General features: G+C 60.0%; 1 protein-coding gene across 2 annotated transcripts in view; it reads left to right on the top strand.

Annotated features, from left to right (window-relative positions):
- The window catches only part of PTPRN2 (protein tyrosine phosphatase receptor type N2), a 600304-nt gene that overhangs the window by 196055 nt on the left and 390401 nt on the right, over window positions 1-13848 (top strand). For both annotated transcript variants that reach the window (XM_061166236.1, XM_061166237.1), the window contains 2 exons: window positions 1516-1675; window positions 12261-12618. In XM_061166236.1, coding sequence (XP_061022219.1) covers window positions 1516-1675; window positions 12261-12618 — 518 coding nt within the window. The remainder of the gene's footprint in view (window positions 1-1515; window positions 1676-12260; window positions 12619-13848) is intronic.

Below are 13848 nucleotides of genomic sequence, written 5' to 3'. Positions count from 1 at the left end.
GCTTCACCTCCCTCCCTGCCTGGCTGGGAGTGCAGAAGTCCTATTGCCGCCCACCCTTCCCTGCAGGCATCACGACTTTTACCATACTTGATGCATTTGTAAGTAAATGTGAAAATCCAGCTGTTCCTGAAAAGCCACGTCTCTGCAAACACAGACACCAGGGGAAGGACGGGAGCAATGAACCAGCCAGCGGACGCGCACTCACCCTCGGCCCGGCTGGGAGCGCTGCCTCTGCTGGGGGCCGGGCTAGCCTCCTCCAGAGTCTAGGGCACTTCCGACAACTCCTGTGAAACCAGGCACAGGTGAAACCCAGCGTTTGGTTGTGTGAGCGTCAAGCGCACTCAGTAGCTGAGAGAGACCGCCAGGGCCACCGTCTGCAGTTTGTGGCTCACGATCGCCACCCGCCTGCCGAGCGCCTGCAGAGCATGCGGTGAGCCGTGTGCGGTCACCTCGGGGGCCTGTCCACTCCTTTACCCACAGACGGCCTCTGCAGTTGTCTGAGTCCAACAGGGACTGAAAACTGTGTTTTACATGATTTTAAAATGCATTTTCATTAAAGAAAAAGCAAACAGGACATTCTGTTTTCCAAGTAAGTTCATGACCTGCATCACTGCCAATCACCGCAGGCAGTGGTTGTCCTAAACTCACCCCCAGTGACAGCGGAGTCTGGTCACAGGGCCGCCCTTCGTGACGTTGGAGAGGTGCCGTCTGCGAGGTCAGCGGTGGGGACACGGGTTCCGTGCTAACTCAGCGTTACCTGAGTCTGCTGTGTGTTTCCAACCTCATTCGTTCAGAGGATGTTATTTTCACTACTGACTGTGGCTGAGGCCCCATGCAGATTCTAGGGAGAGCGATGAGCAAAAAATCCCCACAAGAACAAGGTCCCTTCCTCCAGGCAGCTTCCCGGGGTTGCTGCCTGCCTTTTGTGGTCACACTGGGGTGCCAGGAGCGCCTGGGGTCATGTCCCCACTTTAGGCTCAGCTGACTAGCAAGCCGATGCCCTGAGGACTCCTGTGGTCACAGCTTCCGGGAGATGGGACATGTGGTCATGAGCACAACCCTCTCACCCCGTGTGCCTGCTCCTCAGCACCCAGCGGGGAGAGGAGGGGAGGGCGCTGACTGAGACAGGCTCCCAGAGCAGGTGGGCGGTGGACCCAGGGCTCGCCAGTCTCCCCTCCCTGCCCGGGAAACCTCTCTGCCGCTGAGGTTGTCTTTGGACTTGGTAAGTCCTGGCTGACTCCCACATTCTGGCTTGTCTCTGCCCCCAGTGCTGGGGCGGCTGTTGAGAATGTTAAGTTGGGGTTCACTCACCAGGTCCCCCCGCGTCCCGGCACCAGGCTCGGGGTGCAGAGAGGGCCCCGCTGTGGGCAGTGTGAGCGGCAGGTCTGGCCCTCGCCGCCTGGCCTGGCTCCTGCGTGCCCACACAGAGCCTGCTGCCCCCTGCCCACCATGGGCCCCATGGTTGGAGCCGGCGCCGTGCCCGAGGACCGGCTGACGCCTCCTTCTCCTTCACAGGAGCTCGAAGCAGAGCGTCCCGGATGAGCAGAGCCTCACCCTGGAGGGTGGCATGCTGGCCGAGGCCCTGCAGCGCTACCTGCCCTATCTGGAGGCCCTGTCCCAGGCCGCCGCCGCCGACGCGCTCCCGGGGCCAGAGCCGGACAGGCCGCCCGCCCAGGTGAGCCTCTCAGCCCTCAGGCGGGGCGGTGACCCTCGCGGCCCCCGGGCGCACACAGGGGACGTTTCCCATGCCTGTGGACCCTCTGGGCTCTCCCCCTGTGTCCTGGGCAAGTGGGGGGCGGGGTGGGGGAATGGGGCACCTCCCCGCCCCCGGAGGACCTGTGTGCACCCCGTCCTCCTGTGTCCCCTGAGAGCTGTCCGTCTGCACCAGCTGTCAGGGCCTCGGGAGGGAGTTCCTTCTGCAGCAGGGCCACTCTGCTCCGGAGCTGTCCGCGACTCGAAGCCCACGGAAAAGAACAGTTTACAGAAGCCACGAGCCATCGTAACCTAGATGGGAAAGGAGGCGTGCTTTTATGACAGCCAGTGAAAGCGGTGTTGCTAGCTGTTGACTTGCCCGGGGGAGCAGGGCCTAGAGGTGGCGTCCAGGGCCCTCATGCGTCGCGAGGAGGGACTGCGGGGGGAGCGCCCAGGTCTGCGTGCTCGGGAGGGCGGGGTGTGTGACAGCCGCACTCCCAGCGCCTGCAGAACTTGGCCTTGGGTTGGACCCAGAGGCTGCCCGGAAGGCGGGTGAACGCCCGGATCTTTGGTCCCGTCACTCCCCCGACCCCTCCCCAGGCCTCGCGCCCAGGACACGGGGCAGGTTGGGCTGCTCCCCCCACGCTGTGACCCTCTGACCAGCTCTGCTGGGTGTTGGTGGCAAACACACCCTTTTCCACAGCCTCAGGGTCAGCGGCTCTTCCCTGTTGGTAGCTCCAGAGGAGGGGTGCTGCCTCAGTTCCCCCGGTACCGCAGCCCGAGAGGCCTGCATCAGCCTGGTTCTCAGACCCCTCCTGGCTTAGGGCTCTGGGCCGTGCAGGGCAGTTGTGTGTGTGTGTGGGGGGGGGGAGCGGGGCGGCCTGTAGGGTGCGGGGCAGCGGTGCGCTGGGCTGGAGGGGAATCGCATGACGAGGGAAGGCAGCACCCCCACTCCAGCCCGCGGCCGCTGCTCCCGGGGGAGCCACCTGGGTGGGATTTAAAGGCTCTCCCGCGGCCGTCTGCAGGCCCCTCGGCACAGGCGCAGGCCGTGAGCCCCGCTGACCCGGCCGCCCTGACACTGTTTGTCTCGGCGTATGCGCTGCTGAGGCAGGCACCACACTGTGCGCTTTAATGGTAAACTCAGGCCATCCATCCTGCATTTTCTGGGAAGCAGACACCCGTCGATGAGGGGCTGCATTGACGCATGACCCTGTCCTGGAGGCTGGCGGAGGGCAGCCCACGAGGTGGCCAAGGTTCCAACGCCGTGGCTCCTCCGCCGGCGCTGTGCGGCCTTGGGAGGCCGCTCCCCTCCCTGCCCTCCAGGGTCCTGCTGTGACGTTGGGCAGTGATGGTCGGGACGTCAGCGGGAGGATGAAGCACGGAGACAGGAAGTTCTCAGCCCGGGGCTCAATTCATCGTAGTTTCTAGAAGTAGTCATCCCTGCTTTAGAGGCAAAATGGAAACCAGGTCAAGTCTGAAGGCCATCTGCTGGATGCTCAGAGGCGTGCCTGACTCCATGAGAGACTCACAGGGGCGCGGCCTGCTCACGAAGAAAATCTGATCTGTGCCCCCCGCCCCCGCCCGCCCAGCACCCAGGGGCGAGGCCACACCGCTGGCCCGGGATGGACCCTGTCTACTGTCACAGCAGAAAGCCAGCCTTGCTCCTCGCGCTCTCGATGTGGGGGATTTGAGAACGTAAAACAGAAATCGTTTGGGGCTCCCTCCAGTGGCCTGGCGAGTCTTTACCAGCCCGGCCTCGGCTCCGGCCGTGGGCGTACGGACTCTATCGTGGGGACCCCCGGGGTGGGTGCCTGGGTGGTGGGCGCGAGCCGTCGGTAATGAGCAACCCGCGTGGAGCTCCCACGATGGGAGGGCGGGGACGCAGTGCTCCATCAGTGATAGGCGCCGGAGAAGTCTGAGTGGAAGGCGTTACAGTGAAGTTTCCCCTGAAGCAGTTGGACAGGCCTTCTTGCTGAGGTGGCGGTGGCGCTGAATGAAGTCTTGTGCCCAGGTCCCGGGTGGGCGCGGCGGCCCGCTCAGCTGGGCGGTGACAGCGGTCCGTGGCGGTCAGTCCCGAGCCTGTCGGCCCATTTCTCGTTCAGTTTTGGCCGCTCTATGGCGTGAGCTCTGGCAGCAGAACTGGAGACACACGTGGGCAGCCTTGCCCCCTGGGCCCCACGTGGCTGGCTGTCACCTGGAGGGCACTGCGCTGTGGGCGCCTGGGAGTCCGGGGGTTGGGGTGACGGCGGCCACGGCGGGGCGTGGGAGGTGGGGCCTTGGTCCTCTGCGACGGGCCGTGGCGACGCCCAGGAGCGCGGGCGGGCTCAGCTCTGCCTGCCTCTGGGGCCCAGGCTCTGACCCTGGGATTCCCGCAGAGCTTCAGCACCCGCCCCATGCACGGCGGTCCAGCCCCGGGCACACTCCGGCACCTGCCCCATTGAGGGGGAGCCGCCGCTCTCTGCTGGGACCGGTTGTTCCTCCTGAGGCTGCGCCCTGGGCTGCCCGTGAGAGGACGCCCATGCCCCAGGCCGCTCTCCGTCTCAGGACACGGGGTGCGGACACACCGCGGTCCTGTCCAGCCGCCTTCAGCAGCTGCCACCAGCCAACAGGTCTGGCTTCTGCGGTCTTTGAAACTCCCACCCAGGGGTGACCGCACCTGGGGTCCTGCCTGGACCGTGCTGGGTCATGCTGCTGCTCCTTGCAGTGACCAGCGAGCCCTTCCCCTCTCAGAAACACCCAGTTCGAATAACGGATTCCGTGGTCGTCTCACCACACGGCTGTTTGAGCACGATGGTCACAAGGATGGCTCAGAAAATGAGCACTCGGCGGCTCAGGGCTCAGGAATTTTTATTCTGTGTTGAGATAGATGCTTCTCAGCACTGGTTTATGACTCAGGTATTTTTATTCTGTCTGAGATAGATGCTTCTCAATATGTAAAAAAGGCGCAAAAGTCTAGAAATTACCCTCTCTGTCCAAGGCTTAACTGAGGAGAAAGCCCTCGTCATCTCTGATGAGCTGCCGTGGACTCGGGTGTGAGAAGCGTTCATGCAGACCCGGCTAGGGCTTTGGGCAAGCACGGGCTGATCTCCCCTCACCCGTCAGCTGATGACGTATCTCAGTTGGAAGCGTTAGCTTTCTACACTGATGATGCAACCAATTTCCAGTGGATTACTTTGTGAATCATCTTTTCTGTGTATGTGTCATCAAACATCTAGCTGTCATGATCGTCAGAGAAGTGCTGTGAATTTATCATGTTGTATTGTGTTGTTTAGTACTAATGACCGGCTGAACTTGAGCCGGATGGGCACGTGGGGTCAGGGGCTTCCCAGAGGATGGGTGTTGGACGAACAACTGGAAGTCAGCAGTTGAAGATGTTTGGATTATCTTAAAGGGCAGAATGTCAAGAGACCACCCCAGTCCACTCTGACAATAGGAACAAGCCAGGTGAGCTACTGAACTGTAGCCTTAAAGGAAAAAACCCAGGGAGCTGAGAATACAGAGAGCCCTGAGTGAACTACATGCAGAAAGGGAGGCGATCCTTCCAGGGGAGAAGAGACGCAGAGACATCCCTGGAGGCAGGGACCATGGGGGGACACAGGGCAGAGTGCAGCCGAGATTTTTAAGGAGCCGTTTGCAGTGGAGACCAGCATGAGGGGAGAGTCCAGAGTCAGGCTGCACGGAGCACCGGGTGCCCGAGACAGGAGCTGGGAGCTGGGAGAAGGGGCAGGCGCTGAGAGACGTCCTTCCAAGAAGCGCCAAGACTTGCTGAGCACACCTCAGCTCTTGAAGCCTTGGGATGAGGCAGCGTGGTGGAGAAAGATTGATGTGTAGGGTGCAGAAAGCCAGGAAAAGAAGTTTCTTGCACATGTCGTGTGGGGCTGTGAATCAGAGAGAGCTCCAGGTTCAGAAAGCTGGCGGCTGTCTGCAAAGCATGAGGGAACGCTCCAGGCTGACTCTAGCTTGGACCTGAGCCCTGAGCCTGCCCTCAGCATCTGACTGAATCTGACTGACTCTGCAACAAAATCCACGCCCATTTCAGTGACAGATTCCATGGACTCGGACGGAGAGAAGAAGGGTTAAATATCATTTGCTTTGGTCTCCATTGCTCATTCATGCAACAATCAAACATACAATCCCAATTATGTATGACTGACCCAACATACAATCAAAAGTTGGGAGATGCGTGAAGGAACAACAAAACGTCACTCTGGTCAAGAGAGTAAAGAGTTGATAGGAAGAGACCCAGATGTGACTCAGGTATTGGAATTACTAGAAAAGGACATCTTCATAAGTAAGGTAAGTATGTTAAAGGATTGAGTGGGAAACGTGAAAAAGCATAAATGAACAAATGGAAAACTGCAGCAGAGAGATGGAAACAGTAAAAAAGAACCCAGTGGAAATGCTAGAAATTAAAGGAAGATCAGAAGTGAAGAACTCATTGGAGGAGCTTAATGATAGCCTGGCCCCAGTAGAGAGAAGAATCAGTGAATCTCAAGTCAGGTCAGTAGACATGGTCAAAAGTAAAAGAAAAAGTACCTAGAAAGAGCGCAGAAGGGAACACAGCACGCGAGACATAGGGCGCGACGTCATGCGCTCTGACATGTGTGATCAGAATCCTAGATGGGAAAGACAGCAAGAGAAGGAAGCAGAAGTATTTAAAGAAATGGTGGCTGGTGTTTTTCCAAAAATTGATAAAACTAATCAAAACATAGATGCAGGAAACTTACTGAGCCTCAAGCAGGAAAAATACAGAGAAAACAAAATCTAGGCATATCATATTGGGGGAAAACTTAAGATAAAGAGAAAATTTGAAAGGCATCCTCAGGTAAAAAGCTGCCTTGCATCTGGGGGGCTGCTTATAAGGACAATGTCTCCCGTCTCATTAGCAGATGAGAAAGCAGTGGAACCACTAGAAAGGGGACGAACCCCTGTCAGCTTAAATTCTACACTGTTCACAACAGCAGGGCGAGCAGGAAGGATCTGTGTCTGGAAGAATCATGCTTCAGACATGCTGAAAGACATTCTTTAGCTTAAAGAAAATTGATATAGAGACGCCAATATCTACTAAGGGGAAGAAAAGAGCCAGAAATGGTAAATTGGCAAGTAACCACAAATGAGAAACCCACATAACATATATAGTGCCTGGAGAAAAACAATTGGATATTTAAGGCAAAACAATTACAACGTACTGTGATGTTTTTAGCTTATGTGGAAGAAAAATACATGACAGCAAGAGCACCAAGTGATGGGAGGAGGACTGTAATTAGGTGGAAAGCGCAGAAACTTGGGGCCCTGAAGGTATTGTTCCGCTTTCACATGTTTATTTTTTAAGCCAAAGCAAGGTCCCCAAGTTGCCTCCTCTAGACCCAGCTGAGCGCAGTTCTGCATTTTCCACCAGGCAGCCTGCAGGTCGGGTCCGCTTCCCTGGGGCTCTGCCCAAAGCCAGGCCTGGGGCCAGATCCCAGCTCGGGCCCTCCTCCCCGGAGAGTTTGTCTCCTAATCCACGAAATGAAGGTAGTCGTGTCTCTACGCAAGGGTGGCTGAGAGGGTCAGAAAGAAGGGAAACACGTCAAGTCAAAGCCCAGCCTGGCCCTGGCGCTCGGAAAACGCCATCCACGCTGTGACCGTCGTCCCGAGTCCTCCGGGCGGACCCTGCAGGCAGCGCGCCTGCCGCCTGCCTCGCGCTCCCTGCCTCGGAGCACCCCCTGGGCCTTCTGACCGCAGGCGTGAGGCTGTGGGCGCAGCTTCGGTGAAGGACAGAGCGGGAGGAGGGTGCGCTGGAGCGGAGGTGAGGGAGGGCAGGGGCGGGACACCGCACACGCTTCCTGTCCTCCGTGGTCTCCGAGACCAGTTCCAAGCTACCTAATGGAGCATCACCGGCAGACGTCCGGAACTGAACACTCAGGCTTCGCGTTGCTGTAAACGTCCTGCAGAAATCATTGCCCCTGTGGTTTGGAATTAACACCCCTTCAATCTCAGACTTCGTGAGCTCTAGAGACGGACAGCACAGACCGCAGCAGAGGTCACAGGCACCGTGGCCACAGGCCCGCGTGGGGCTGCTCTGAACGTAGGGACGCCCGTCCTGGTGACAGCGCTGTCAGTAAGAATGACACCTGCAGGCTACCAGCGCGGGCAGCAGCCGGGGCACTTGGAGCCCGAAGCGCGTGGAGCGCTGACAGCCCTCCCGCTGTGTTAGAGAGGCTGGGAACGCCTGGCCGGCACCGCCCTCTGTGGCCGCAGCACAAACACAACGCACCCCAACTGTCACGAGTGCTCTGGAAGTGGGGCTTCCGAGGCCGCCGCCTGTGGCTCTGTGGGGCCGCCTCGTTAGGCAGCCTGTGGACAGCCCCGCCGCTCCGCGCTTTGTCACGCCTGCAGCAAGTGTGTCTTGATCAGCGTGCTTGTCAACGCTGCCTTCAGGCTGTGAGACAAACTGGAGGAAATGTTTGTTATGTGGTCAAAAGATGGCCCAATTTGGGCTTCCTAATTTGTTTTGGATGCTTGGCACAAGAGAATATCTGACGAGCGTGAGTGACCAGTGTATACACAAAAATCTCCTTCGCTCAGCATCTGCTGGCATGTGGCATCTCAGAGCCTGCAGGCTCTGGCAGGCTGAACTCGTAATTGAGTGATCTGGGACTGGGGCCGGCAGACTTCGTGGGAGGAAGGCGCCCGACTTTCGGGTCCAGGACCCCAGCCCCAGCACGGCTCGGGGCAAGGGTAGACGTCCAGGCAGGGCTGCGACGTGCACTGTGGCTCCAGGAAGCGGCCCTGGTTTCCCCAGCTCAGGATGACTACTGCCTTCCAAACTGCCTGTCACCAAACTGCTTTGATACTCTTTCCACTATAGTTACTAAGGTCTGTGATTTGACTCCCACTGCAGTCGGCAAGCTGTTTGAAAACAGGCCCCTGTGTGCGGCATTCTTCCCCCAGAATGTAGAACATGGTCCGGAGCTCAGCGCACAGCAGCGGTGGGGCCGTGATGCGGGTGACGGTGGAGATGCTGCTGGCGGCCACCATCTACCTACTGCCTCCTCTGAGCCAAATGCTGAGCTGGGCACCTCACTCTCCCTAATACACTGCTTTAAGAAAAGAAGGATTCTGGGCCTCCCCTCCCCGCAATTTTGCAAGTGGTAAAAGCAGGGCTCACAGAGGTTAGGAAGTTATGCAGACCACGCAGAACTGTGCTGACAGGACTGGGCTGGCTTCCCCAGCATGCCTCTGTCCCCGGGTCACTCTGCAGACCCTTGAGGGCTGTATGGGGAGCTGTCTGCGTGTCTCGTGTGGACCACGGTGGGCTGAGTAGCATCTCAAGAGTCCATTTCAGCCGTGCTGACTGCCGTTCCCGGCTGTAGCACACACACGGCCTGCACCGCACCCGCGAGGCCCAGGTCAGACTGACCTGACTCGTGGTGTGAAGGGTTAACGTGCCAGGTGCTGGAAGCTGGCCAGCTCTCACGCTTCTCGGTCACTGATCTCCAGATTCGGGCAACTGCCGTCTTAACAAGTCTTCAGTGTTATCTTAGGAAACCTGAGGTCATAAAACACCTTCAGATCAGGGCTTGAGAACGGTCCCAGGATCTTATTGACGCAGAGCTGCGAGTGGACAGAGTCCACGGTAGCTGCCCCAGGGCTGCGCCCGGGTCTGAGTCTTACAGGAGGCGCAGGTGTGAGGTGGTAGAGCGGCATCACTGGCGTGAGCGGGCTGGGAGCAAGCCGCGAGGAAGCGGGAGCCCCTCCACGTCTGTGCGGGGTGCCGTGGCCATCCCCACTGCACTTGGACTTAGATGGCCCATTAGGGCAAAGGTCACCGAGAGCAGAATCGGGGTCCGAGCCAGGGGTCAGCACCCTCTGCTCACTCATCAGGACGTGAAGCCGCAGACGGGGTGACCGTGAGGACGCTGGCCTGGGCACCCGGGGGGCGGGGTGCACGGTCCCCGACACCAGGGCCCCCGCCGTCTCTCACGGGACCTGGCGTGACTTGGGAGAGCTGACGTTTCTGTGAAAGCCTCTCCCTCTTCACCTTAACTTGGCTCGGACCACACAGGGACCCCACAGGCTGTTCATCCTGGTCCATCCGTCCAGAGCTCTCCGGGCTGACGGTCACCCACGGAGGGCCTGCGGGGCCTCCAGCGCCCTCTCCACCGACCGTAATGGAAGCCCTTCGAGCAGAAGCTGCCTTCGTACATAGAGGGCCGGTGCTTCTGGCAGGTCGATGAGCCTCTCAGAGGCTGTCCAGCCCCGCACTGGGACCCCAGGTGTTCCTAGGCAGCCTTGCTCAGCGGGAGTTTAGCTGAACTTGAGATTGAGCCTTGCACCCAGATTGTGCAGAAGTGCTGGAGGGCTGTTTGCTGTGGAGGCGTCTTGTCTCCTCCCTTCCTCCTCTCCCTTGTGAATCTTCTTCTTCTAAAGGGAGAGCAGTTGATTTCAGCCAGCGCTTGGATGGAATTAAACATTTTGATGACAACTACAATTATATCCCCGGTGGCTTAGACAGTAAAGAATCCGCCTGCAATGCGGGAGACCTGGGCTCGATCCCTGAGTCAGGAAGATCCCCTGGAGGAGGGCAACCCCCTGCAGTATTCTTGCCCGGAGAATCCCCATGGACAGAGGAGCCTGGCAGGCTACAGTCCACGGACTCACAAAGAGTCAGACATGACTGAGTGACTAAGGACAGCACAGTTACATCATTTTAGACATAAAAGCAATGTTACAGATAATGGTCAATCTCCTGTAGCAGAGCAGAACTGAGTGTCAGATCAAGCGATTGGCCCAAGTTCATGTGTGAGAAACGAAAGCAGCATGCAGAGCTCCCAGGCTCCTGATCCAGGCTCGCCGCCCCAATCTGTGCTGCAGGCTGAACGCCTGTCATTAATAGGAACAGACAGCAGCCTTGGGAGCCTGAACCACCGTCGTAAGTTCAGTGGTGGCTGCACGTCTCAGCTAGGTCCCCAGGCATGTACCCCTGGCCCGATACTGTGACCTGACAGAGGGGCACGTAGAAAATGGGAACCCTCCAAAAAGAAAATGGGAACCCCGAGATTCTGAGAGCTTGCGGCCCCAGCACCGCACCCAGAGCACACCGTGAAGGCAGCTCCGAGTCAGGTCCTGGTGGGAAATTACTGTTTGTCCATGAAATTTTTATGGCGCCGTGTCAGAGGCAGAAACAGACTTCTAACATTTTTACAGGCGTCCCCGAGGTGAGGAAACTGGGCCTTGTTTTGTGGGCAAATCAGAGTGTGACGAGACCACATCCTCCTGGGAGAGTGTCCTGAGAGAGGAGGGAAGGCGGGGGAGGCCAGGGAAAGGCCTGGATCCACGCTGTGTGTGAAACCAGGGGCACCGGCAGCATCGCTGGCTGGACAGCACTGTCAAAAGGATCAGATTCAAAAGGGGTTTCAGTGACCAGTGAAGGGAGCTGCAGGCAAACAGACGGCAGACACAGGGCGCTGCAGCCCTGGGGAGCCCCTCTGCGGAGCCACAGCAAACGCCGGGGCAAGGAGAGGTGTAGGCAGACCTTCCCCAAGGGACACAGCATGGGAGAAGGGGTCAGCATCGCTCCGCGGCGGGAAACGCAGACCCGACTGGCAGGAGCCTCCTCACTGCTCAGGGTGGCACCGAAGGCAGACAGCGGTCGCTGCAGTAGAAGACGGTGAGTGCCCCTGCGGCGGGGGCACGGTCCGCGGCTCCCACACGGTTAGCGCAGGGCCGCCCACTGGCCAGCCCCACTCCCAGACAGGAGGAAGGAAAACCCACAGAGGCTTGTCTATGGCTGTTTACAGCAGCGTCCCTCACAGCGGCCCCAAAGCGGAAAGAACCCAAAGGTTCCCCAGCTGATGAACGAAAACACAAGCCGTCCTCTGTCCTTAGAGCGGACTTCAGGGGTACAAGGGAGCGCGGCCCCTACCGCTGCCTGGTGACACACTTGGGGTCGGCATGCTCCGGGCGAGAAGTGAAGTGAAGTGATAGTCACTCAGTGGTGTTCGGCTCTCTGCGACCCCATGGACTACACAGTTCATGAAATTCTCCAGGCCAGAGTCCTGGAGTGGGTAGCCTTTGCCTTCTCCAGGGGATCTTCCCAACCCAGGGATGGAACCCAGGTCTCCCGCGTTTCAGGCGGATTCTTTACCAGTTGAGCCACAAGGGAAGCCCGCTCCTTGCAAGAAGCAGACACCCAATGCTGCGCAGGCCGCCCTGCAGGAAGCGTCCGAAGGAACAGGCACAGCGGGAGAAGGATGCGGATGAGCCGCTGCCTGCGGGAGGGGAACCGGGAGGGGTGCAGGTGTCCGGGCGGCAGACGGGTGGTGTCCGCGCGCTCGGTGGGGGCACTGAGGACAGATGGGCCGAGGTTCGCAGCGTGCGGGCTGCGCTTCAGTAAACCTGCTGTGGAAAGACTGCGGGAGGAACGCGGACGCGCCCGCCCATCGGTGGAGGTGAACCTGGGCGTGCTCCGGCTGCGCCTTCGGGGTGCCTGGTGTTGGGACGTGCCTGCGACCCAGACCCGGGGGCCACTTCGGGGCGTGGCTGGCGATGGGCGCTCACCCGCTGTTTGTCCCCCGCTCCTGCAGGGTGAGGACCCCCTGGCCGACAGCGTGCTGACCTTCGTGGCCCAGACATCCGCTCTGACCTATGCTCCCGCGGCGCGCGCCGACTTCGCGGGGGGCCGCCCCCTGCGCACACTCCACCGGCTCCAGCCGGACGAGCTCAGCCCCAAAGTGGCCGGCGGGGTGGACAGGCAGCGTCTGGTGGCTGCGCTGGGCGCCTACGCAGCCCGGAAGGCCGCCGCGCCCGCCAGGGACGGCGACCCTGAGCCCCGCGGCCTTGTGCGCACACCTTGGAGAGCGGCCCGGGTCCTGTCGGCGCCGGTGGCCCCCCAGAGAAGGCCTTCGCCTGCGGACCCCAGGGACGCCCCGGTCACAGACGATGGTAAGCACCCTGAGCCTTTTCGGAGGCTCCAGTCTTTCTCTGGCACCTGCCTGGGCTGGACCTTCGAGGGTCTCTTCCCCTTCCCGGGGCTCCCCCTTAGAGAGGGGCGGGGTGTGGGGAAGGGGTGTCAGACTGGGGGGGGGGGGGGGCGGGTCTCTGTGTTTAGCTCCCCTGCGGGACAGCCTCACTGTTTCCTGGCCATGTTGATGAAGATGCTGGGGGGAGGGTCACAGGCCCATCGGGCCCACATGGAGTCTGCAGGGTGGACTATGAAGGGGCTTCACAGTTCCGCACACATCCCCACTAACGTGGGCAAGCTCATGCCCAGCTCCTTGGTCTGTGAGAATTGCGGGTCCCCAGGAGACCCCAGCCTAAAATGAGTGCCCTCCCAGTTGCTGTGAGGGAACTTGGGCCTGGAAGTGACTGACCCCCAAGCCACACCCCAGCACCCTGGTGTGATCAGCCCTGCGGTGGTCATTGCTCGGGGGATGGATGCCCGCTGGCCAGGCCTGGTCTCTGCCACGCCCAGGGCCCTCATCTCTTCTAGCAGCCTTTCCCTGAGACTGTAAAATGTAAAGTGAGATTGTGATCAATCTGACTTCTCCTTTGAAGATATGCAAATCATAACATCAAGCAGGTAGCAGATTAAAAAAAACACTGACTGCCAACCTGTTCCGGTTAGCGCTCCCCCTGTGAGCAGAGGTGTGACTGAAGCCGCTGTGCTTCCCCCATTGCCCACGTTGTGCCCTCCAGCTGGTGGCTCTCTCCTCAGACCCCCTTTGTCCAGACGGCCGCTGTGGTGCTGCAGCTGGAGCGGGTGCAGAGCTGTGACTGCGGGGAAGGGTGGATGGCCTTGCGCTGCTCCCGTCTCAGGGAGGAGGGCGCACCGGGCTCAGGTGGCCCCGGCGGGCGGCCTGCGCGTTCCCTCCCCGGGGCTGCGCCTGCTCTAAATCGCAGGCTCCCCCAGAGCCCCTCTGGCCGGCCTTGCTGCCTCCCGCTGCCCGTCGTTACCCAGCCGTCGGCGGTCTCCGCGGCCGCTGTGCTTCCTGACCCGGCCCCGCTCAGCACCCATCACCGCTGTCCGCCCGCTGCCGACGCCCGCCCCGGCCCCGCGTTGGGCAGGCAGAGGCCTGTGTGCGGAGCCCTGCCCCTCTCCATGGTGCTGACGCCACGTCCCTGCCCTGTGTGCCCACCCCGCCGCCGCGGGTGGCGTCCGAGCGCCCCTTCTCT

This window comes from Dama dama, chromosome 18 (assembly GCF_033118175.1).
Source record: "Dama dama isolate Ldn47 chromosome 18, ASM3311817v1, whole genome shotgun sequence".
NCBI classification, from domain to species: domain Eukaryota; kingdom Metazoa; phylum Chordata; class Mammalia; order Artiodactyla; family Cervidae; genus Dama; species Dama dama.
This window is presented reverse-complemented; position numbering and strand designations above follow the sequence as displayed.